This window comes from Xenopus tropicalis, chromosome 2, assembly GCF_000004195.4.
Source record: "Xenopus tropicalis strain Nigerian chromosome 2, UCB_Xtro_10.0, whole genome shotgun sequence".
In the NCBI taxonomy this organism is placed as follows: Eukaryota; Metazoa; Chordata; class Amphibia; order Anura; family Pipidae; genus Xenopus; species Xenopus tropicalis.
The window spans coordinates 126,547,359-126,574,023 of record NC_030678.2 but is presented as its reverse complement, the minus strand read 5'-3'; the positions used below and the strand labels follow the sequence as shown (position 1 = coordinate 126,574,023).

At 37.5% G+C, this 26,665-nt stretch overlaps 1 protein-coding gene across 15 annotated transcripts in view; it reads left to right on the top strand.

Annotated features, from left to right (window-relative positions):
- lmo7 (LIM domain 7 protein) overlaps positions 1 to 26,665 on the top strand; it is a 115,994-nt gene that overhangs the window by 88,551 nt on the left and 778 nt on the right. For 3 of the 15 annotated variants that reach the window (XM_031897101.1, XM_031897100.1, XM_031897090.1), the window contains 16 exons: positions 298 to 570; positions 2,645 to 2,759; positions 3,158 to 3,319; positions 4,988 to 5,148; positions 6,236 to 6,278; positions 9,679 to 9,735; positions 13,617 to 13,642; positions 13,749 to 13,853; positions 14,395 to 14,487; positions 16,356 to 16,801; positions 17,395 to 17,441; positions 18,748 to 18,906; positions 20,219 to 20,432; positions 20,673 to 20,930; positions 21,498 to 21,606; positions 25,799 to 25,901. In XM_031897101.1, the coding sequence (XP_031752961.1) occupies positions 298 to 570; positions 2,645 to 2,759; positions 3,158 to 3,319; positions 4,988 to 5,148; positions 6,236 to 6,278; positions 9,679 to 9,735; positions 13,617 to 13,642; positions 13,749 to 13,853; positions 14,395 to 14,487; positions 16,356 to 16,801; positions 17,395 to 17,441; positions 18,748 to 18,906; positions 20,219 to 20,432; positions 20,673 to 20,930; positions 21,498 to 21,606; positions 25,799 to 25,901 (2,371 nt within the window). Of the gene's footprint in view, positions 1 to 297; positions 571 to 2,644; positions 2,760 to 3,157; positions 3,320 to 4,987; positions 5,149 to 6,235; positions 6,279 to 9,678; positions 9,736 to 9,868; positions 9,911 to 13,616; positions 13,643 to 13,748; positions 13,854 to 14,394; positions 14,488 to 16,355; positions 16,802 to 17,394; positions 17,442 to 18,747; positions 18,907 to 20,218; positions 20,433 to 20,672; positions 20,931 to 21,497; positions 21,607 to 25,798; positions 25,902 to 26,665 lie in introns of all 15 variants that reach the window. The other 12 variants (XM_031897105.1, XM_031897094.1, XM_031897102.1 and 9 more) reach the window with 10 other exon arrangements.

Below are 26,665 nucleotides of genomic sequence, written 5' to 3'. Positions count from 1 at the left end.
GTGAGGACCAAGTCCAAGGTATTGTTTAATATTACCGAGAGAGATCATTTAAAATGTTTTTAATTATTTGATTAAAATAAATTCTATGGGAGATGGCCTTCCTGTAACTCAACGCTTTCTGGATAACAAGTTTCCAAATAACAATTCCAATACCTGTATTTTGAATAAAACTGGTTTAATTTGACAAGAGTATCTTTGAGTGTTGTCTTTTAATAATAGTAATGATTCCTCATACATTTTTTGTATATATTTTTGGCTTCACTGAAAAAATGACTGAAAGGGGTTTTTTTTTTTTAGGTAGACGATTCTTTTAAGTACAATGGGGATCTTGGTTCAACAAAGAATAATTCAGCATTTAACTCCTACATTAAAGTTGAGGAGAAACCCAACAGAATTAAACGGAGTGAAGAGAATGATGAGCCAGATGAAAAGGAAAGCATTAGAAGAAGTCATTCACCTAAACCATTCCCTGGGGTCAGTGCCGCTCCAGAGAAACGTATTATTTCAGAATCCGTTAATGTCACATCTTCTGCAAGAGGGGTAGATCAAACCAAGGTTCCAGGGCCTCTGGTAGGTTCAGTTTTGCTTTCTTGTGTTGTGTTAGCTAGATCTAACCTTTTATGTTCATACACAACTGAATGGTAGTGTGTTGGGGGTATCCTTAATGGAGAAGGATCTAGGGGTTTTTGTTGATAACAAGTTGTCTAATGCCAGGCAGTGTCATTCTGTGGCTACTAAAGCAAATAAGTGCTGTCTTGTATAAAAAAGGGCATTGACTCAAGGGATGAGAACATAATTTTGCCCCTTTATAGGTCCCTGGTAAGGCCTCACCTTGAGTATGCAGTGCAGTTTTGGGCTCCAGTCCTTAAGAAGGATATTAATGAGCTGGAGAAAGTGCAGAGACGTGCAACTAAACTGGTTAAGGGGATGGAAGATTTAAACTATGAGGTGAGACTGTCGAGGTTGGGGTTGTTTTCTCTGGAAAAGAGGCGCTTGCGAGGGGACATGATTACTCTGTACAAGTACATTAGAGGGGATTATAGGCAGATGGGGGATGTTCTTTTTTCCCATAAAAACAATCAACGCACCAGAGGTCACCCCTTTAGATTAGAGGAAAGGAGCTTCCATTTGAAGCAGCGTAGGTGGTTTTTCACGGTGAGGGCAGTGAGGTTATGGAATGCCCTTCCTAGTGATGTGGTAATGGCAGATTCTGTTAATGCCTTTAAGAGGGGCCTGGATGAGTTCTTGATCAATCAGAATATCCAAGGCTATTGTGATACTAATATCTACAGTTAGTACTAGTGGTTGTATTTATAGTTTATGTATGTGAGTGTATAGATTGGTAGGTGTGGGTTAGGTGTGCTGGGTTTACTTGGATGGGTTGAACTTGATGGACACTGGTCTTTTTTCAACCCTATGTAACTATGTAACAACTGTTTGTTAATGTTTGACTTTTGGGCCCCTTTAATGAGTAGAAACCATTCACTTGTCTGATTTCTGATAAATTCCTTCAGTTAGGTGGCAGGGCAATTTCAATAGCTGACATATCTTCCTTTATTGTAAATACACTTGTATACAGGTATAGTAAAGGTTATCCATCTGACTGACTTGCAGTCATATTACTTAGGTGGCAAAGTAGAGGACCATATTATTTGCCGCTTGCCTTCCAGCTGCTGAGCAAAGGTGACACAAAGGTTACACATGGTTATACGGAGTTAAAAAGTATAAATGGGATTTGTGCAACTCCAGCCATGGTTCCCTGAATGATGGATTTTCTGGTTTTGTGTTGCACTCCTACTTATATATAGCAGGAAATCACATATATTGCTGCAAACTCACATAATCATGTCAGTTCCCTTTGTTGTAAGTAGGCTTTAGTTGTGTTCATTTTACAATGGAAGGCTGTGTAATTATTGTCAATGAATTATACTCATCATCAAGTATTGAAAGAATGTGCTTTAAAATATAGTGTTTAGTTCTGATTTATTGAAAATATAAAAAAAAACATTAGTCCTGCCCATCTGTTCCACTTCCTGCTGCCTACTTTCCTAGGCTGTGCAGGGGGGCCAGCGGCACTTAGCACCCTGCACTGTAGGATAGGAACCAATCAGCTTGGCTTTTTTTTCCAAACTGGAAAGAGTACAGGTATGGGACCCGTTATCCAGAATGCTTGGGACCTGGGGTTTTCCGAATATAGGGTCTTTCCGTAATTCGAATATCCTACTTTAGGTCTACTAAAACAAAAATTATTTAAACAGTAATTAAACCCAATAGGATTGATTTGGCTCCAATAAGGATTAATTATATCTCAGTTGGGATCAAGTACAAGGTACAGTTTTATTATTACAGAGAGAAAGGAAACCATTTTTAAAAATGTGAATTATTTGATTACAATGGAGTCTATGGGAGATGGCCTTTCCGTAATTCAGAACTTCCTGGATAAGGGGTTTCCGGATAAGGTGTCCGATACCTGTATTACCTATTTTAATAGACTAAATGGAAGTATATGGCTTTTACTCGTGCGTTTCTCATGTCAGGAGATAATTATATTGCTCCCAACCTCCCTTTGTCTGTGGATAAGCTTTCCTCTCGCTGGAGTGCAGTGACACAAGATACCCAAGTGTTTTTTTTTTTTTTCTTTTAGGACCAGTACAGCGACCTGCGAATCAGCATTAACCAGAAACCTGGAAGCAGCCTTGACTTTGGGTTTAAAACAAGCTGGAACAGTTCTGGGGTCTTTGTAAAGTCTGTTGATATAGGTAGGTAAATCTCCTCTTGTCCAGGAAGTCATATTCTTTCTAATTAGCTCTCAAAATGCGCATGAATTGGATTGGTAAATGGGCCAGTATTTATCTGGAAAATCTGACGGTCAGGGTCGGCAACAGGCAGATGATCAGATGCTGTTAAACTGTACCTCTGACCATGTCATATGAGGTCGAATCAGATCTGGATTGCTACCAGTTCCTCTTCTTTAGTAGAGATACCGTAACACCTGTATAGATGGACTACTTGTACACATCTTTTCTGGCTTTATATAACCACAGTTAGTGTTTTATCATTTTCATAATTCATTTATACTTAAAGTTGATGATATGTTTACCATGATTACCCTCCCTTCCGTTCCAGAGCCCAACTGAATGATTATTTTGTTTTATAGGGAGTCCAGCAGAATTTTGTCAGCTACATGTAGACGATGAAATTCTATCTGTCAACGGAACAAAGGTTTCATCAATGGACTACAACCAGTGGGTGGAAGCAATGGATCATGCTGTAGAAACTGGAAACCTAGCTATGGATGTCAGGCGATATGGCAAGAATGGTAGGTTCACTAACGCTAATCTTTCTACAGATGTGCTGGCTCCAGCTGCACAAATGGGAGAATTCTGCTATTGTCTACTCTATTGTTAGTTAAGCTGCTGCAAATAATAGTAAGGCAGAATTTTCTTATGTGAAATGTTCATATGATAGTAATTGTAAAGTAAACACACAAAAAATTTGGGCCCAGCTAATATAGTGAACAAATGTAGCTATGCTGCTATTTTAAAACATTATTGTATAGCCTTACACACATTACTCATGAACAGAGCTGAATTTCCTTGTCAATTTTCTGCATGCCACCAAGGCCTTTGTGTTTGAAGGTGACTTGTTAACCCAAAGAGCACTACACTGTTAGCCAAATAACTCTCTCCCATAGCAAAATAGATTTCAAATCTAAGTTCTGCAAACACTGGAAATTATCAAGTGAATATTAAGTAGTAGCAATATTTTTAAATAATACTTTTCGTATGTGGGGTGAGCAGTGGAAGTCTGCAACCTAAAGTATTTACATCTAAAGATATTCTGGTGTAGTTCTGCAACATGTTTATTAGCATATTTTATGAAAACATTTTGTTTGCAAATGACTTGACTTGAATTAAAAAATAGATATTTTTGTGTTGTATTTTTGCAAAATGCAGAAAGACTAGGGATTGGCTGCTCAACTGCCTTTAGTGGTTCACTGATTAAAATATATGCTGGCAGTAAATGCTTCAAACATAATAATGTCTAGAAAAACAGGACTTTGTGAGTAACATTATGAAGCCTAACCTTTTTGTGTGTACTTTTCCATAGACTTGTTTACTAAAGGTGCTAAGGCTGTGGTGTATTGCACTCAAATGCATGGCCTTCGTAATAAAACCTCTAACACATCTGGTGTTTTAAGTTTCGCGTTCATTTAGGTGCTGAATGAAACACGTTGGAAATAGGAGACCTTTCCCCTACGCACCATCAGTTTGCCATTGTTAATGAGTACAGTCACACATTATTTTATTTACTGTTGCACCCCATTTATATTCCCCTGTTACACTGGTGACCACTGCTCTTTCCTTCCTTTCCCAACTTATATTTTGTCCTGCCCACAATCCTTCCCAAACAATTCTGCCTTCCTTCTAGTTTTGCAAGTGTGGAAGACAGCCACTACAGTTAGATCACCTTTAATACTCACTATATTTTTGAGCCACATATTTGTACTGTGTAAACTTACTTAACTGTAATATCCCATTACATAACATGTGTGCCTATTTGTAGTTGCACCCATACATACATTAAATAAGAAGTATAACAATTCACATTTTTAGAGCAGGCAAAGGGACTACAGAAACATACATTCTGTATGTACAAATACACAATTTTACCCATGTTCTCAGTCTGTGTGAACTACTGTATTGTGAGAATGCAATATTGTGCTATTGTGTGAGTGCCATAGTTCACCCGATGATGCAGTTAATTGCATGACCAAGGGACAGACTTACTTATAACTCACTAACAAATGTTTACATGCATGTCTGGGAAGGTGGTCTTTCTGCAAAAATCTATCCCTTTCTCTTACTCTGCTCATAACTGCTTGCTTCATCACTTTTTTGTTTTTGTTTGTTTGTTCTCATATATTTGTATTTTCATTAACTTTCATACTTGATGTTTGTTGCCGCATTCATTACTTACCAATCAGACTGGGGCAGAGACCCACCTTCCCTGCCATACAAAAGCCATAAAACCCTCAATCTGACCAGTATGGATACAAAACTTATAGGTTCTCCTGAAAATAAATGGATTGATGCAAGCAGATCACAAAGCACTTCTTTGAAAAAAGATGTCCCCGACTCTGGAAATGTAAGTACTTTGAAATTTTATTTGCAAAAACTGTAAGTTTATATGGTTTGTAGAGCAGTTTATATATTGCCAGTCCTTTATACTAGGGATGCACCGAATCAAGGATTCAGTTCAGGACTTTTTCAGGAATATGATGTTAGTTTTCACATAAAACCTTACAACACATTCTGTATTGACAAATTACATTTTGTTTGTTTTGTTTATTATAGCCAAACTGTTATCAGAGCAGAAATCTTATGATTCCCCAGTATCATGCAATATTCTACTATGCTGCCTTGTTTAATCAGGGATGCAACCACACACTATTTATTTATTTATTAATTTCCTGTTTATATAGCACTGAGACATTTCCACAGCACTTTACAGAGATTATTCATCATTCACATCAGTCTCGGCCCCCCGAGGATCTTACAATCTGTGGTCCCCATTGCATTCACATACACTATGGTCCGTTTAGTCAGAAGCCAATTAACCTCCTTGAATATTTTTGAAGTGTGGGAGGAAACCAGAGAAAACGCACGCAGACACTGGGAGAACAAACAACCTCCTGGTTGTTTTGGATATAACTTTACTGTTCACCCCAAATCCTGCCATATGTCGGCATTTGGAACTAGCCTTATGGCGTCCCACCCCCCAGTGCTCTAGGGTGCAAAACTCAAAAACCCTATAGTTGCACATTCTTGCCCAGGGTAACAGCAAGGAATGTGTGGGCCAAAATGATTGAATTGAAACAGAAACACTGCTCTGGCAGGCTTTGGATAGCCAATCACGCTATTCTTTTGTTTGGGGTTTCAATGTTGTAATATACTGAAACCTTTGTTTATTCTTCAGTCCAGCCAAGGTATAAATTCATAAAGTGAATTTTCCAAGGTATTATGTGTATTTCATACAATCATCCATGATTTCAACAAGAAAATACCATCTAAATGCACTGTGAATTTCAGGAAGCTGTGTGTGCTTAGGTTTATGAGAATGAGTTTTTAATTGGCTTTTGTGAGTTTATAATTATTACAATACAATTATGGAGGTAGCTAATGTGTTTCTGTTGAAAGAAGCTTTGCAGCCTCATTATCATTTTTTCTTTAAGGCAAGGAGTCAGTTAAATGGCATCCAGGATTCTACACCGAAAGGTATTTACACAACTATGTACATTTTCCATGTTACAGTACTCTTTTCCTTATTTCAGTATATGTTGCATTCATGCTGAATCCGTGATGGGTGACCACATCCCTAGCTTGTTTCTGCCTGTGTGAATATGCTGTAATTGTTAATATTTCTTTCCCCTGTATCCATATTATAGAGAAACAGAGAAACAATCACTGCTGAACTCTCACTGCCTGTTGAATGGTGCTTGGGATTGTAAGCAGTACTTAGAGAGAAATTCACCTACACTGTTCTCTATGTACCACTTTATTAGCAACCATGTATCTTTGGTGGTGTTCTGTGTTAAGCTGATATCATATGAAAATTTGGTAGGTCTCTATATATGCTATTTAGTCAAAAGGATTGCAAATAAGAGCATTTTTTGGCAATCCCTAAAAATGCTAAGCATCACCATATAAAAGGGGTGGTTCATCTATGAAATTAACTTTGTACTATGATAATGGTTTTCTGAGGCAATTTACTAATTGGTCTTTACTTTTTGTGGTTTTTTAATTAATTAGCTTTTTTTGTTCAGCAGCTCTCCATTTTTACATTTTAGAAGCTATTTGGTTGCTATGGTCCAGATTACCCTAACAACCAGGCAGTGCTTTGAATGTGTAGGATGAATAGGAGAGGGCCTGAATGTAAAAATAAAAAAGTAAAAAACTATTTCTCTGTGAAGTTACAAATATTATTTTTTTAGATGCTGGGGTCAGCATATTTCATGTTGGCTTTGTATAAGAGTAGTTAGCATTAAGAAAAAAACATGAGAAAAACAAGGTTCAGTGCCAACACTTTTTAGTATTGTATTATATTGGGTTATGGCAGGACTGAGGTACTACAAAAATAATTGGCATAAATTACAGCATTTGTGTCATATTTTAAAGAAATACACCAGTAAGCTGTTTGCAGTTTGCAATCATTGTGGCATTAAGTCAGTCATAAGAATACATGACCTTTATTAATATGCCATTTATTTTACACCACACTTTAATCATTGTTGGTGTATCTTACTGCAGTTATGGGATCCCTTATCCAGAAACCCATCCAGAAAATTCAGCCATGCTAATTGTATTTTGTGCACGAAAACCTGAGGATCTTCATTATCTGGCACCCTTTATTCTATGTAAAATTTATGTTGCCTGGTTATTAACTCTCTAAAAGTAGTTTTCTCCAGAGCAGGAATGATAAACAGAGGACAGGCATTCCTAGCTGTGTACAGATAATAATAATATAAAAGTCCTGAGTAGGCAGTACAACTTGTAACTGAGCCTGTGGCAGCTGCTGGGGCTTTATCCCTAATAGGGATAGTGCCAGTTCATAAAAGGAGGGCCACAATTATACCGTTAAGTACACGATTTGTTATCCAGATTGCTCAAGGGGGGTTCTGGATAAGGGATCTTTCCATAATTTTAATCCTTATACCTGAAAAATTATTTAAACATTACATAAACCCAAAATGATTATTTTACCAACAATAAAGATGAATAATACCTTTGTTGGGATCAAGTACAAGGTACTGTTTTATTATCACAGAGAAAAAGAAAATATAAGTCATGGGGAGATGGCCTTCTCGTAATATGGAGCTTTCTGGATAATGGGTTTTGGAACTGGCTGCTTCTTCTGGGAAATTTTAATGAACTGCAATTGCTTTATACGTGTTTTTGTTTCATGGCGTGTTCTTAAAATAGGTCTTGCTTGTACCCAAGCAGTTTTTGCTGCCTTTATGCCTCTATTGCCTGGAGACAGAAATCCTCTACCTGGCCACCTTACTTAAATATCTCATGAATGTAAAGTGCAGCCAGCTGATACTTGGAAGAGTTCTCAGATGACACTGCACACAGGCAGCTAGAAGTAGGGTAAAGCAACAACAGTGTTTTGGTGGTACATGCTGCAATCTGTCTGCTGAGGGAAACATTCACATTTGTGGCAAAGCTCTAGATTAATTATTTGTCACTATACATTTCTAAGTAAGTGGTTAATTATATCTGGGCGATTTTTGGCCGCCTTACACATTTACATTCTAGGCATATTTTAGGGATATTATAGATTCAGGGCTTGGTCTGGGATTTAGATTTAGGTTAAGACAGTCTAAAACATGACCCTTAGGTCACATGACCAAGTGAAAGCAATTATTATTATTTTTAACAAATTATGCTTTTTTCCCCTTAAAGTTTTAATATGCAAATTAGGATTCACATTCAGTTTGGTTAAAAAAAAAAAGAAAAAAAAATGTAGAATCCAAACTTCTTTCCAGTTTTGTAATGTTACAAGAGGGACAACAGGTTTGAGGTGACTGTTCTGTAGCCAGCTGACTGCCTGTCATGTTAACAGTAACTTTGATCCACATATGTGTACATTGTAAAAATATTTTCTTGTAGTGTCCCATTTCATACCCATGTCAAATTAATGTGTAGGTGTATTAATGAATAGAAGTGTATTTTGACCCTTTAATCAAGACTCATAATAAGAGATAAGTTAGATAAGAGACTTTACTGTCTGCAGCCTTTCAGACAAAATAGGTGATAAAAATGAACAGGAACAGTAACGCCAAAAAATAAAAGTGCTTAAAGTAACTAAAATATAATGCATTGTCACCCTGCACTGGAAAACTGTTTGCTTCAGGAACACTACTAAAGTTTATATAAATAAGCGGCTGTGTTGCCATGGGGGCAACCATTCAAGCTGGAAAAAAGGCACAGGTTACATAGCAGATAACAGATAAACTCTGCAGAATACAATGATGTTTTATCTGTTATGTGCTATGGAACCTGTTCCTTTCCTCCTGTTGAATGACTGCCCCATGGCTACACAGCAAGGTGTTTCTATAAACTATAATAGTCTTTCTGAAGCAAAACACACAACTCTTTTTCAGTGCAGGGCAACAGTAACTTATAGTTTAATTATTTTGATACAGTTTAATTTTTTGGTGTTACTGTTCCTTTAAAAGTTTTAATTATTGAAGTTGCCATGGATTTCTACATAGCCAACCAACAGTCCTGTAGCATGCTCTTCAATTAGCATGACTTGTTGTTGGGCCAGACCTTCTAACCCAGAACTGTGTGCATGTTGTTATATGGTCATTTTGATCAGTGTTCCCTCTATTTACTCTTTCACCCTGTATGGAGAAATGGTCTTTTAAAGAACTGTGTGCACTGAGGTTGGTGGGTCTGAATTAGTAGCAAGCGCCACTATTTGCTGTTGTGCTTTTGCTCACAAACTTGTGTATGCACCCCAAGCATGCACCTTCAAGGGAACATTGATTTTCATGTCTAAATGTCTTTTTGTAGCATTGCTCTTTTGCTCATCTCCCGCCGTGTACAGGATTAAATGAAGCAGCAGTGCAAGCCCCTTGATGTAGCTGTTCTTTGTTTTTTTCCCAATTAGAATCTGAATCTATTTCTTTGAAAAATTATAAAAGAAGGTCACAGTTTTTTGAGCAAGGTAATAAAAGAAAACCCCCCACTATATAACCTGTCACTAGTCTTCCAGGCATCTTTCATCTAACCATGGTGTTGGGCTCTACCCCACTGCTCTTTCTGGTGGAAGCAAAATAACATATATGTTCTTTCTTTAGGATCATCTGGTTCCTCTTACAGTTCATGGGTCTACTTATGTGGTAATGGGTGCTGTGTGTTCTCAAACCTACATCTTGCCTTAATAAATAACCAACCCCACTTTGGACGAAAAAGCGTAAAACAGCACAATTTCAAGCCTACATGGGTGTCTGTTACCAAGGAACCCACCAGGGCATCTTACAACTAGCATTAATACTGGCACACATAGATGTATCTCATAGAAAGGAGCATTTCACTCCTGTTTGCTACCTGAATAACATCTTAATAGTCTGCCAATTCAGAACATCAGTCTCTACATCCTATGCATTTGTACCACAGACAGTACATTACTATACACTGGATGTAAAAATGGCAGGTTTTTATTAAAAAAAAGAAACCTAGATAAATCCTGTCAGATCGTATTCCACCTTTATTGAAACAGTTTAGTGCAAAAAAGGAAAAACAGAAATCATTAAAAAACCTGGTTGCATTAGTGTGCACCCCCCTTTGTTTAAGCACCTTTTGATTTTATTACAGCTCTGAGTGTTTTTGGGTAAGAGTCTATCAGTTTGGCACATCTGGACTTGGCAATTTTTGTTTTTTTCTAGATTTGTCAAATTGTGAGGGCATCACTTGTGCACAGATCGTAGCATTTATTGGTCACTTGTGTAAAATTAAAATTCTTATTCGTTGCTTTGGTGTACTGCACCATGGCAGTTTTGTGACTTACATATGGGGGGTTCATGCAGTAAGAGTGGAAAAATCAGAAAAATTTTGGTTTGGGGCGTTATAGGTCAACAGATCTTAGGGCCACTGACAGTGGCTACACACACAGTGTGGTGCCCTCTAGCTGCCTTGGTTAAATGGGGAAATAACAGAGTTTTGATGTGTTTTGATTATCCATAGGCCTCTATCAGCAAGTAGCTTGGTTTTATTGTAATATAATAGTTCAGTCAAGTTATTTTCAGTGTTCAGATATTTAATCTTTTCCTACAAGGGAACACCGTATTAAGCAATGTTTATAGTTTTCTGCATATAATCTAAATTAAGTATCCGAGTTTTACGTCATTTCTAAGTTTTTAAATCCCATGTCTAGGCTTGCCATAAAAAGTCAATCATGTATGCCCTTAGCAGATAGACCAAGTATGCAGGGGAATGCTGTTTGTATGGCTTTTTCTGTTGTGCTTGCCTTTCTCTGCACGCTTCATAATCCGCACGTCTTTGTTTGCTGTCTGTCATCCGTGTGTTTTGTGTGTGTAACATGCACCCTGCTGTTGTTGTCCAACCTGAAGCATGTGTGACCTTCCAGCTGTTCTGCTACACGTCTCATTACTCAAATCCAGCAGCTTTCTGGGGGTGATGGGAGTTGTATTTCAATTACAGCTCTAGAGCTGCCAATTGATGCTTCTGATATTGATTTTATGCATTGTGTATATGGGATACACATTCTGTTACACTTGAGTAAACAAAATTTATGACATTTATCTGTGAAACTGTTTCGATCTGATAACTTTTTTAAACTCATATACACATTTTGATCTGTTATAAGCAAAGACATCATTGATTATCTGCACTGGTACCTACAAACATATAGTGCCTATATCATGAAGTTATTTGTTTGTATTAATATAACTGGCTTCTGTAGAAGTTATTAGTACCTTTGTTTTATGGATGCCTTAACAAACACAAGGGTGGCGAGTCTTTCAGTTACTGTCCAGATGTAACCTATATGAGCAATAGAATAAGGTTCATATGTGTTTCTTCAAAGGTTTTTTTTTGAGCTTTCACATTTTCCCTCACTTCCATCCTACATATGCATTAGAAAAGAAGAGATTATTATTATTATTCTTTATATATATATATATATATACTTCTCAAAAAAATAAAGGGAACACAAAAATAAGACATCCTAGATCCGAATGAATAATTCTTATTAAATACTTCGTTCTTTACATAGTTGAATGCGCTGACACCAAAATCACACAAACATGATCAATGGAAATCAAATTTATCAACCCATGGAGGTCTGCATTTGGAGTCACACTCAAAATTACAGTGGAAAAAAACACTACAGGCTGATCCAACTTTGATGTAATGTCCTTAAAACAAGTCAAAATGAGGCTCAGTAGTGTGTGTGGCCTCCACGTGCCTGTATGACCTATCTACAATGCTTGGGCATGCTACTGATGAGGTGGCGGATGGTCTCCTGAGGGATCTTCTCCCAGACCTGGACTAAAGCATCAACCAACTCCTGGACAGTCTGTGGTGCAACGTGGCATATGGTCTCACAAGGGGTCTGAAGATCTTATCTTGGTACCTAATGGCAGTCCGGTTTCTATTGCGAGCACATGGAGGGCTGTGCAGCCCCCCAAAGAAATGCCACACCACACCATTACTGACCCACTGCCAAACCGGTCATGCTGGAGGATGTTGCAGGCAGCAGAACTTTCTCCACGGCTTCTCCAGACTCTGTCACGTCTGTCACATGTGCTCAGTGTGAACCTGCTTTCATCTGTGAAGAGCACAGGGTGCCAGTGGCGAATTTGCCAATCTTGGTGTTCTCTGGCAAATGCCAAACGTCCTGCACGGTGTTGGGCTGTAAGCACAACCACCACCTGTGGACGTCGGGCCCTCATACCACCCTCATGGAGTCTGTTTTTGACCGTTTGCGCAGACACATGCACATTTGTTCCTCCTTGCACAAAGGCGGATGTATCGGTCCTGCTGCTGGGTTGTTGCCCTCCTACGGCCTCCTCCATGTCTCCTGATGTAATTGCTTGTCTCCTGGTATCGTCTCCATGCTCTGGAGACTACGCTGACAGACACAGCAAACCTTCTTGCCACAGCTCTCATTGATGTGCCATCCTGGATGAGCTGCACTACCTGAGCCATTTGTGTGGGTTGTAGACTCTGTCTCATGCTTACACTAGAGTGAAAGCACCGCCAGCATTCAAAAGTGACCAAAACATCAGCCAGAAAGCATAGGAACTGAGAAGTGGTCTGTGGTCACCACTCCTTTATTGGGGATGTCTTGCTAATTGGCTATATGTCTATGAAGATTCTCATTCATCCAGGTCATGATATACAGTATCTAGAAGAATTAAGTCTAAAACAACTGGACTTTTCTTAGTTTTTTCTTTATTTAATTGGCTATAATTTCCACCTGTTGTCTATTCCATTTGCACAACAGCATGTGAAATTGATTGTCAATCAGTGTTGCAATCATTTCACAGAAGTGTGATTGACTTGGAGTTACATTGTGTTGTTTAAGTGTCCCCTCTATTTTTTTGAGCAGTGTATATAAAGAATAATAATGTCTTCTTATATATATATATATATATATATATATATATATATATATATATATATATATATATATATAAAATATTAATATATTGCCAATTTACTCTACAGCACATTACAGAGATTAGACATCATTCACATCAAGTTCCTGCCTCAATGGATTTTGCAGTGTAATTGCCATGTAACATTCATTAATATTTGCACATTGCTAACATTCTTTAGTTATACTTTTTATGTCAGAAATGCTATACTAGATCATTTATAGAAATAGAGGCTACATTTAGGTTGATACAAGAAGGTTAAGCAGTATGCCAAATGTGGGACTATATAGATGTTTTAATATCGCATGTGCAGTTTATATAAAGGGGTATGTTAGCAGGTATATTTAATATTTCATAGTGGTCGTGTTTAAGAATTTTTTCCTTGTCATGATATGGTTTTATTTTCTTTTTGATCAACTAATAGGAAGTTCGGATTCTTCATTACTTGATGTAAGTAACTCATCCATATTTATTATAGAAATAGCACAATACTATATATAAATTTAAACTTATAATCATAATGTCTTTTTATCTGTTAATATTGACATCACATCAGATGCCCGTACCTTCAATTAATGTTTCCACACGCCGGTCTTGGGATCCAGAAGATGAAAGGAAACGTCAGGAAAAGTGGCTTCAGGAACAAGAACAAATTCTGCAGGTAGAACTCACTTACTTTGAGTAAGGCTTTGTATTTTATTTTTATTACTTTAGCTAGAGAGTTTCTAACAGGGGCCAAATATCTTAAGGTTCAAATGTGAAAGTATTTTTCCTCTGCCTGTCCCTCACGCCTATTTGTTGCTTGCCGTGACTATTGCAATACCTGAAACTTGGACTTTCCCTACACAGTCTACAGAAAGCCTGTCTATAAACCCTATTTGGGTTGAAAAAAGGTCAATCTGGACTTGAATCTGTACTGGTGTCATTTAAGAAATATCTGAATTATATGAATATTGTTGTTTGCAGTGCTGTCCAGATTCCCGAGTATTAATCCACTTGTGCCAGTACTTATCCCCAGCATTGCTTTGTGAGCAGACTGGCCTCCAATACAAATTTTACTTTCTGATAACCCTACCTGATACACTAGTAAAAATTAGTTATTGATTATATAAACATCAAATATGGGGAATAGGTTATCCTTGTATCTCTGATGTTTTCTTAATGTACCGAGAAAATATTTTTTCCTGCATTTTTCCTGCCAGGAAAAATACAAGCGCGAGCAAGAACAACTAAGAGAAGAGTGGGAACGTGCTCAACAGGAAGCAGAAAAGGAAAGATTTCACCAAATTCAGCAAGTTAGTTAAACTCTATGTAACATTATTTACACCTAGCTTGTTAACCAACTACCTATCTAACTGCATTTTAGTTCAGGTGAAGCAATATGGAATAGGATATAGGAAAAAGGCAAAGGGGGAGTAAATAAAATTGATAACATTAACTGGTAAGTTGGTAACATAAATATAGAAAATGACCCAATAGGATTGTTCTGCCCCCAATAAGGGGCAATTATATATATTGTTCCATTTCGCCTATGGATGGGTATGTAGGGCACAATTGCCTCTACTGTTCTGTGGGGCTCCATTGAAAGTGGGAACCATGGTGTTTGCATTGGATTACACCCCACTTTATGGCCCCTTTGTTGGCAATATGGGGGGGGGCATACAAGGAAATCCTTATGTGAAAGTGCCTGCACCCCTCCTATAATATCTGCCTTATGTCTGAGGGATGTGACATTCCCAATGAACCTTTAAAAAAATAATCTCTTTAGATTCTAATCTCTGGCCCCACCATTTTCCAGATTTTTCAAAATAATTAATTGGAAGCAACATAAGCCGAGCCTTGTCGTAAAGAATAGAATTACCTGCAGAAAAGAAAGTAAACAGTAATTGTGCATTCAGCCCGCACACCGTTCCCTTGCTCTGCGCTGTTGGGCCGGAGGCGCCATTAGTTTGGAGCAGCTTCAACTTGCACAAAGTGGTGCTACAGATCGGTGCCCTGAGAGCTCAGCGAATACCCCAATATAAAAATGAAATGGCACAAAGCGGCGCTACAGATCAATACCTTGATGCTCATATCTGTAGGGAGAAGCCCCCGCTCGGCAACGATGCCGCGCGTCAGCACGCACGTTAGGGCTTCCACGGGGCGCGCGCAGCTATGCATTGAATCCAGATACCGTATATATGCGAGTATAAGCCGAGGTTCAAGTGTTATTCACTTCTAGTGTTGGACAAATCAATTTTTTGTTGGTAAAAATATGCAATTTTCATAAAATAAGGCAACTGCTGTGAATTTGTTTCTGCTTTGTATTGCAATCACTAATTAATACAGTTAAGTTCTGCAGTTCTGTTAAGTATGTAGTCTGAATGCTCTATTATAGAGATTACTAGAATAAAAAAGTACCAGACTTGTCCATCTTGCTCACTTGTCCATGGCTATAATTTAAAAAAAAAACAAAAAAGGAAATCAACTTTTAAAGACTCTTGCATTACTAAACATTATACATTTTTAAAAAGATCAAATACAGACTGTTTGATTAACAAGCATCTATAAACACACCACATTCTGCTAACCTGATTACTTATATATATATGTGTGTGTGTTTATGTGCAACTAATTACTGATCTGCCCAGCATATATAGTATATATAGGCTTTTGTTTTTAAAGCTATAGTAGGTATACCTTGTATATTAAGATACCTATGAAATATGCATGCTGTAGTGCTGATTGTGAATGAATGAATCTACATTACTCACAGTTCCAGTGCAGATAGTATATGTTTTAGCTACCAACTATTGATCCAGCATGCTTTTTTTATATTAACTTGAGCAGGTTACACCATGGGGCCTTGTATAAATATATCTTGTATGTCAGCAGTGGTTTGAATTGTTTTCTGTATTACATACTTTTTCCCAATTAATGGCGTTATGTAGTTTATTTAAAGGGACTGAGCCACACCGAATTCCTGATATAGTTATATGTAGCAAACTTTTTTTTTTGCAGCAGCAGTCATCAGGGCTTGTACCAACTTGTACTAAAATTGTAGAGAGATATGATTGTTGGACCTTTGGTATACAGAAATGTAGCACCCTGGGATTTATGTAATTGCTATTTGAACACCATAATTGAGAAATATGATTAATTATTTTTTTTTTTTTAAATACAGGAACAGGTCCATTCCAGCTTGCCCATAACATCACAGTCATCATACTGGAAAACATTTGGCTCTGATTTGCACAGCAGTGAAGAGGAAAATAGACAGAAAGAAAGTTCAGAAGAGGAACTAGAAAGTGAGAGACAATGGAAAAGAGCAGAAGAGGAAAGGTTGAAATATTTGGAAGCTCAACGTCATCATGAGGTAGAGGAACAAAGACGTCAGTTGGAGGAAGAAACTAACCGCCGCCAGACAGAGGAAGAAAACCGTCGTCGTCAGGCAGAGGAAGAAAACCGTCGTCGGCAGGCAGAGGAAAATGAAAGAAAACGTCAAGAGGAGGAAAGGAAGAGAAAGGAAGAAGAAATGCGTCTTCAGAGAGCTGCTGAAGAAGAAAGGCATCAAAAGAAACTCCAGGAAGAGGAACAGAAACAAAATGCTTCTGAAAGAATTTATGGAAGGTTTGTGGTTGATCGCAAAGGCTTAAGAATGGCAGATGTAGAGATACATGAGATATTGCCCTTGCTTTGGCACAGCAGTTTCTATACAGCCCCCCCGAAAATATTAATATGGCTTGGTTATTATATGTAACCTAGTACTACAATATTTTGCAAGGTTTGTATGAATATTTAAATTTAAGGGTATAGTGAAAAATGAGGATATAAATTTGCTTAGGTGTGTAACTAAATTCTTCATGAGGTGTTATGAATATAGGGCATCTCTAGCAGGCAAACTAGATTCAAATATCTTTAATATCTGGGCTACTGTGTCCCTTCACAACCAAACACAAGAGGGGACTGACCAGGTATGGTCTGCAAGCTTCTGGGACTTGCAGAAGCTTCCAGCATAGGCAATACATCCTTGAACTATAAGCTGCGGCAGGTACTGTCACAGAGAGGGTATATTTTTTTTTTTTATAATGTTGCCTTTGCTTTGCTCATATACTTAAATTTATAGTTACTATTTGTTGTCCATTTCTTGTTACTGCAATGGTGTCTATTCTTGCAATATCACTTTAATTTACGAGGAAGCTGATTTATTTATTTATTTTTAGGAATAATGTTGGTTTGGAATCTGATGATTATCATACCCCAGGCAATGGTAAGCATTCTAGCCCTCTCTAATATATTGTATATGGATTTATATCTTTTTGATACTGTACCATAAAGATAGTCCATCCCCAACAATTTAATATTTTATATTGCTCATGTTTGGCAGTATATATAGTATGTTCCTGGTTTACCACTTACCCCATAAATGGATGCTCTGATGCTTATTTACTGGAGCTCATATAATCAGCTATTCCTTTATTATAAAGAGTGTTATTAGTATGCCCAGTATTGGTGTTTTTATATAGAGATATCAGTTATATGCTTTTCCTTATAGATTATATTTTGGGCACTTTGAATTGCCCACTGGTACACAAAAATGCCATAAGGAGTGGATTTACCATTATCACAAGACATGCTTGTATGCAGCACATACATTCCACTTTGTATATGTAAATTGCTAATCTGTTACTTAAGAAACACTGCTTAGTGTGCGCGGTTACATATGTGAAACTTTAAACCCTGGCTATTTTCAGGTGATAGGGAAGCCATGCTCTATATGACTACACTAAAATGGCTTAAAGTGCCAAAACTTCCTTGCAACACATTTTACGATGCAGAAGTTCAGCATTTAGGGCTCTGTCACACAGGGAGATTAGCGAAAATGTAAGTCGCCAGTGGGATGGCACACATGGCGGCGCGATTTCGGCGAAAATGCCTCGTGAGGCAGCTCCTTTGAGGCTACTGGGAGCAACATCAAAGGATTTGGTGAACGTGTTCCTCATGAGCCACTGGTAGGGGGTCACTGTTCCAGAAAGATTAGTACACTCCAGTAATGACTTTGTAAGGGACACTGCCTAGCAGTAAAGTTATATACAGGAATACTATCTGCATCACTTGTGTATGCCTGTCATTGGAATCCCCTGCCACAATGTCTCCCCTTCTCTTCAAACAATAAAATGCTCCCTAAAGCCTTTTTGAGGCTCTATCAATCATCAAATACAAATACTGTAAAGACGTAATACTATTCTTATTTAACTTTGTGTCAATGTTCCCCATCCCTTTATATTGTAAGCTCTTATGGGCAGGAACCTCTAAATCACACTGTCTTTTACTGGAAGCCTTCTGTTATATTAATATTGTTTAGTGCTGCAACTCACAATGGCTGTATAGGTAAATAATTATTACTGCTACAGTGGTGTATTTGATGTATGGGAGAGATTTGCACTAGTTTGCAATAGTAAGCACAGTCTTACTTTTCTTTTAATCACAAAGCTATTTTTTTTATATTGACAAAGAGTCAAAAATATTCTCATGGTTTCCTCCCAAATGAATAATTAACTCAAAACATTAAATAGGAATATCTGGGAGGCCGAAGTATGGCTTAGCCCACTGGCTAATTGAAGATGAACAAAAAAGAAAAAACACGAAGTTCTCTCAAAGCAGTGTGCCATCAGAATTGGAGGCCAAGAGAAAACAAATATTTAATCAGATGAAATACCCTGAGCGTTACAGAGGTGGGAGAAAGTCTCTTAACTTCCCCAAATTATGTACAAATCATTAAAGAGGAAAGTTAAATCTGACCAATCTTGTGTTAAGCTTTATGTGTCACTTTGTTGATTTCTGCATCCCTTGATCACTATAATCGGCAAATAAAAATGCTTATGCTATTTTTGTGCTGCTTTTTTTAATCAATTCCAGCTCTGACACATTTGTAAAATGAGGCTCAAGAGTAATTTTCCTCTGCCTTTCTGCTGATCGGCTTGTCGTGATGTGCTGAAAAGATTTCTGCTGCTGAACTGTTCAGATCATTGTAACCTTCTCTGTTGTAGTTTACAGGCAGGTCTTGCCAGGCACATTAGGTTTAGGGACGATGTATTCTGCTGACTTTACATTTTCAGCAAAACCTTCTGGACTTGGATAGTAGACATTTAAAACTTCATGGTTAAATGCTTGTATTATTTCTCTCCATAAAGTTGTTGTTTATAAGTAATTGAATAAATCCAGCTGATCTTGCTTTTGGCAGAATGCTGCTATTGGTACACATCATTCCACTCACAGCTCGCTGAACATATACCAAAAAAAATGTTTTTTGGTACATATATGGCAACTTGCTGTTTCCGATGTACTATGGATACCAGTTGGGCTGTGTACCCAGAAAATTGGAACTATTGGAAGGCAGCCATTTTGTGCATGGCTCCTCATGCATTACCTGTCAGCATGGCCCCTGAGCTGATTGGCTGGACACTATTGTATGGCTGCATTTAGGATCATTGTTTGGTCACAATCGCAACTCCTACACCCAGCATTGACAGTTGTATGTGAGGAGCTGTATATGAGAATTAACTTGGGGCCCAAGTCTATAACTGTATTGCACTGTATAGCACTTATTCTTTTGTCAAGCAAGAGTATTTTTCAGGATATGAATATGGAGAGAATATGCAGGGAATTAAAGCTTACTTTCTGATACAGACAACAGTGATCTTATTGAAAATAGTCCATATAAAAATGATTGTCTAAAAATACAGCTATCGACTGTTTTTGGCATTAATGAATCAGACCTATGGCTTTTCTTTTGGCATGGCAGAAGCCACAGTATAAAGTTCTCTGGATAGCAAGGTTCTTCCTTTGGAACACTAATTTGGTCAGTTTGTGACATTCTAGATGGGGTGGACTCAAGTTTATCTGAATACAGCAGCATATGGACTTAGAAATCTTTCTCTGCTTTGATCTTCTTTTGTTCCCAATGAATTATTTTCCTGATTAATCTATAGTCTGTTCTAGTTTTGAGCAAGCCAGCAGATAAATGACATATTGTTTATATTATAGGAGATCACACTGATTCTGGCACCAGTGAGGACACAGGAAATGTGCAACAACGACCATACAGGGAACAATTGCAAGGTTCAGCAGAAGTTGAGAGGCAGCGGATCATTCAGGAAATGAGGAAAAAGGCACCACTCAATAATGACAACAGCTGGATTAGGCAGCGCAGTTCTAGTATGACAAAGGAAGCATCAACCCTTCCTAACTATATGAGAAGGTACACAATGAGCTTAACTTAGAAGAACAAAAATGACAGATTTTGAAATGTTTGCTTGTCTTTACCTTAAATACTAATTGGGTGTGCAGTTGCTGCAGTCTTTATAGATTTCTTGAATCTAGCCATGACTAAATAGATTTTTCAATGCATCTACTCTTTGTCCATCAGCAGAACTTGCTATAGCACAGCACAACTCACTTACAACATAAAAACGTGGTATCCTTTTATATTTCATTTCAGAGGGGAATCTTTAGATAACCTTGACTCCACCTCAGGTTTGCAAAGGGTGTCGCCTTGGGCAAATCAGTCCTCATCTTATAACTCGTTGTCATCGAGTCAAGACTTCAGCCGACCATCCCAGGTTGTTTCCACATCTAATCGTACCTTTTTGCGCAACTCATCCAATAGTTTGCCACAGTCTGCTGCTGGCCCCTCTAAGAGTGCCTCTCTTCCCCAGTCTTCTGCAGTGTCCCAAACATCCAATCAGCAACGCAACAAGTAAGTCAATCCACTTGTAGGCTGTCATTATCTCGATTTTAACTGCATTTACTGCTATTCACTATTTGTGTACACTAGATTCTTTATACAGGTCCTCAGAACGCAGAAGAATGTGGAGAGAATTCAGTTGAATCATAATATTTCATGTTGAAAATCAGGAAAAGTCTTTAAAAGTGCAACTGATGTTAATGTGTTTGCTGTTTAATTTGAAAGTTTTTTTTTTTTTTTTTTTTTAATGGCAAAGCATTTTATAATGCTGGTCCCTTTCATATTGGTACTTTAAGCAAATAAATATCTTACCAAAGTCACAGATTACCCCCACCCCCATCCAGTTATTATTTTTTTATTATTATTAAGGCAAAGCATTATATAATGCTGTTCCCTTTTAATTGGTACTTTAAGAAAAGAAAGATCTCACCAAAGTCTCATATTTCCCCCCCTTGTCCACTTGGTGGATGATCACAAGGATTCATGGGTTGTATTCATCCTCTGCTGACACAATGCTGCATTCCAGGCCATTCATAGACTTCAAAGAAAGGCTCAGTCATATTTCCATTCTATATCTAGGTCAGTGAGTGGGAAGAAATTGTGCTCTTACTGTAATAACAGTCTGGGCAAAGGAGCGGCCATGATCATCGAATCTCTTGGTCTTTGTTTTCACTTACATTGTTTTAAGGTGAGGCATGTAAAAAAATCTGCAGAATACGTAATGCTCACCGCTGGTTGTGGGTCGCAATACTAATCCTTCATGCTTCAGACATGCTTCCATGAAAAGACCTAGTGCATGTGTACCGTGTTTAATCTACAGTAATACTTTGCTTTTGCCCTTACCATATAAAAACAAAATAGTCATTTCTTTTATATTTGCACCATCTTAAAAATATAAATGAATAATGGAGAGATCTTGTGTTTCTAAAATGTAAATCTGTTTTCCCTACTGCAGTTAAGTGAAACTGGACTACTGAAGTGAATGTATACTCAGGGAAAAGTCACCTTCAGCTTGGTAATGCTGTATAGTGGCTTATATTGACAAGTGTAGGCATTATATATATATATATATATATATATATATATATATATATATATATATATATATATATATATACAGTCCCAAAATCGGCACTCGCCAAAATAGCGAATAAAAACCGGGTGCTAACCATAAATAGACATATTCTCCTTCAGAAAGCACTCACGGAATTTGCAAAAAAAGAAGTATTTATTTACACAAAAATGTCTACGCGTTTCGATCCATATAGGATCGTCATCAGGACAAAGACAGGAAGTGAGGTGCATGATTAAATGTGAACATGGTCCAATCAGTGTATCCGTGTACTTGGACTCATTTAACCCATGATGTGCCTATAAAAAACCATATATTGTGTCACTATTATAACAGATACATAGATAAATATTTAAATCAGTACAAAAAGCTCTCTAATGTGCAACTAACACATCTAATTCATTCAAAACATTCAATATATATACATCATTATTATAAACATATCCCCACTAAAAAGTGAGGTAAAAGGCATATTCAAGAAATATTCTCATTAATCCCAGATGAACAATAGTGTTAGACCACAAAGCCAATTAGTGTATCATATCACCAGGATAAAATCTAAACATAACAGTCAAAGTGTTAAGTGTCATCCCTTAGCGGGGAGGCATGTGAAGCTCAAGTGTTAAAATGTGAATTAAAATACATAGAGTAATATATAAAGAAAAATATGAAACTATAATATTAAAACCATGAATTAAAAGGTAGAAAACCAGTATTTGCGGGACCCTAAATCTCTTACATAAAACTAAATAGATTACTTAATAATACCTTAGTCACAACTTATCAACATATTACAGGACCTGTAGATGTGAGTGTGTAACGCCTGACCACCACCCCTTATTCTTATAAGCACCACACCATAAACATAAGCACCACATTGGCTCTCATATATGGTCATATTAATGCCTAATAATTCATAAAGGGCAAGAAGAATGGAGAAGCACATTTAATATCATCTCCCCAGGATGTAATCTATCCCTGTCAATTACTGTAGTATATAGGTATTGAAACTTAGTTTGTCTTAAGTAATGTAGTATCCATAATAGCCAGCATAATCAAAATAGGCTCAATATCAAGCCCCATAAGTCAAAGTCTCTCAAGTATTATCAAGTCTTGAGGGCCAATCGTTAACTCAATGGTCTCATAGGAAACAGGAAAGTGAAAACATCTCGTTCAAACCCCGTGGGGCAATGGTATCCAATCTTCGAATCCATTGTGCTTCTCTCTGTAACAGAAGTTTGGCTCTGTCGCCCCCACGTGGCAAAAGAGGGATGTGATCAATCAGCATAGCTCGCAGCATAGGCAATGAGTGTCTATGCTGCACAAAATGTCTTGCCAATGGATTATCAGAATTTCCAGACGCCAACGCCGAACGGATCACAGACCTATGATTGTTCATCCGTGTACGGAACGTCGTGATACACTTTCCTATATAATAAAGGCCACAAGGGCACATGATACAATATATGACATGTTCAGATGTACAGCAAAGCCTGTGTCGGATAGTAAACCTTTTCCCAGTATGTGGGTGGGCAAACGTGGGCCCTGTAATCAAACAACTGCAGGTCTTACAATTGCCACATCTGAAACAGCCAAGTTTACCATTCTTCAACCAAGTTCCTGATAGTTCAGATCTCAGATCAGTTACCATCAGCATGTCTCTAAGAGAACGCCCACGTCGATGGGCACACATTGGAGATGGCATTTGGGTAAACGGTAGGCTAGAGTCCAATTGTAGAATAGGCCAGTTCTTCTTAATAATCCTATTAACATCTTGACTTATAGGGGTAAAATCACTTACAAAAACCATACGATCAGTTTGAATGTCAGTCCGTTTAGTTTTAGAACCCCTACCCAAAGCATTCTCCTTTGCTTTCTCCAATTCAATGTTCAAGAACTCCATAGAATAGCCCCTTTCAATAAAGCGATCACGCATATCGTTAGCTTGCTGCAAGGCAGTAGCAAGGTCAGTATTAATTCTGAACACTCTCAAAAATTGCGTGTATGGAATGGACCTGATCACAGCAGGTGGATGAAAACTGTGGGCATGAAGGACGGTATTCCGATCCGTACTTTTACGGAACAAAGTGGTCCCAATTCCCCTAGATGTACGGAAAATCCTAACATCCAAGAAGTCAATAGCATCCCTATCACTATTTAAGGTAAATTTCACTGGAGTAGGTAAGTCATTAAGGCCGGCAACGAATGATTCGACTCCAATGGGGCTCCCACGCCAAATAATAAAAATATCATCGATATATCTCAAATACAGAAACAAATTATCTGCATAATTAGGGAATATATACTGGTTTTCTACCTTTTAATTCATGGTTTTAATATTATAGTTTCATATTTTTCTTTATATATTACTCTATGTATTTTAATTCACATTTTAACACTTGAGCTTCACATGCCTCCCCGCTAAGGGATGACACTTAACACTTTGACTGTTATGTTTAGATTTTATCCTGGTGATATGATACACTAATTGGCTTTGTGGTCTAACACTATTGTTCATCTGGGATTAATGAGAATATTTCTTGAATATGCCTTTTACCTCACTTTTTAGTGGGGATATGTTTATAATAATGATGTATATATATTGAATGTTTTGAATGAATTAGATGTGTTAGTTGCACATTAGAGAGCTTTTTGTACTGATTTAAATATTTATCTATGTATCTGTTATAATAGTGACACAATATATGGTTTTTTATAGGCACATCATGGGTTAAATGAGTCCAAGTACACGGATACACTGATTGGACCATGTTCACATTTAATCATGCACCTCACTTCCTGTCTTTGTCCTGATGACGATCCTATATGGATCGAAACGCGTAGACATTTTTGTGTAAATAAATACTTCTTTTTTTGCAAATTCCGTGAGTGCTTTCTGAAGGAGAATATATATATATATATATATATATATATATATATATCTCAAAGGGACTTGCTGGTGGTTACAGGTTAAACAATCATTTATGGCTCACAAATAATAAGTCCACTTCTTTTTGGTTTGCCATAAATGCTAAATGTTTCCCATAGCTTAAATGGATAACATTTATTGACACTGTATGTGGGGGGTTTGCAACTAGAAACAAGTTGGAAAAATGCTACATGTGTAAAAGCATTTATAAACTAAACAAGCAGATTAATTGATAGTTAAATAGGTTTATAAATAGGTTATTGTACAGTATAAAAAGTATTGCTAAAAGAGTGGGTTTAGCTTTACAAAGACTTCTAATATTCCTAGTGTGCAGCTGTCATGTTGAGACAATGGAATGTTTTAAGAGATGTAGTAGAATCTCTTTCTATAAATCTGTTATAATACATTATAATTGTCATCCTATTTATTGTTTATGAAAGCTAAAATAAATAGAGGAATAATTCTATTCCCCCCCAGATTCTAGGTTAGATCTTGCCATCTCATTCATGGATTTGTCTGGCTTCCCCTGCACCCTTGGTGTCAGATAATCTCTTCATTGTGCATTGCTTGTCTGCAGGTGCCTGGTGCTGGCTTTTACTAACTAATTAATCACATTTGCTTATTTGTTTGCATAAATTAATTGTATAATCTTTTCAGTTTGTCTGGCTGCTTTTGCTGTCATAATTTACGCTGATTGATTATCAACAATTTTGAATCATGCTTTTCTTTGTACTTGGCATGCCTAACCTGTGCTGCTCAGATGCTGTTGTACTACAACTCACAGAACCCCCTGATAGGTGACTGGGGCAATTGTAGTTCAGCAGGGTCATCACTGGAGGTCTCTGATATGAATAATGAGTTTTGGGTTTTTCAACACAGTGCGTTGCATGTGAGACCGACCTTGGAGGTTCAGAATCTGGAGCTGAAGTCCGAATCCGTAACAGTGAGCTGTACTGCAACAGCTGCTACATCAAATTCAAAAGTAAGCATGGTTGCTCTTATTTTCTCAACTGGTATTGAACTTGTGCACAACCTGTGGCCTGGCTCAACACTTGCAATGTACATATAACAGGGAAAGGAAATAATAAAATATTGGTTGCTAATCCTGCCACAGATCTTATTCATAGCTATTAAAGCTGATATAGCCGCAAAGTGACTCATTATTAGTATAGTGAAGCATCTTTGCACACCTAGGGAGGTGGTTAAATATAGTATACTAAACATCCCTCTTTTAAAGGTGATTGAATCATTGATGAGTGGCAAGCTGTCAGGCCTCCTCCTCTCTCCCCAGTGATTTGAGTTTCCCACCTCCTACCTAGGACCTGCACTGCTCTTCTTCAAATAAATGCCTGTGCAGTGGATATATTGTGCCTGAGACACCAAGCCCAAATTTGATAAGTGCACAGACGGGAAGCTGAAGCAAAATGGCTGATGTGGCACTTGGGAAACATACCCCTGACCTGTTTGTTTATTTTTTAAAAAAAAGAAAGTGACTACAATTAGTGGGATAGGGATTCTACCTTTTATTTTCCTTAAGAATAAGCGTGCATACAGATTATTTCCCATATAGATTTTCCTAATTGAAATATTGTAATAGGCAAATAAAATAGATACCAATTTCTATTTCCCCAAACTTCTCTCAAGCTATTACTGGCTCAACTTGCATACATGCCAAACTATAGTTTACACTACTTCCCTGGGGGGGTTAATGTAGTGAATAAAGTAGCCCATACCTTGCTTTTTCCA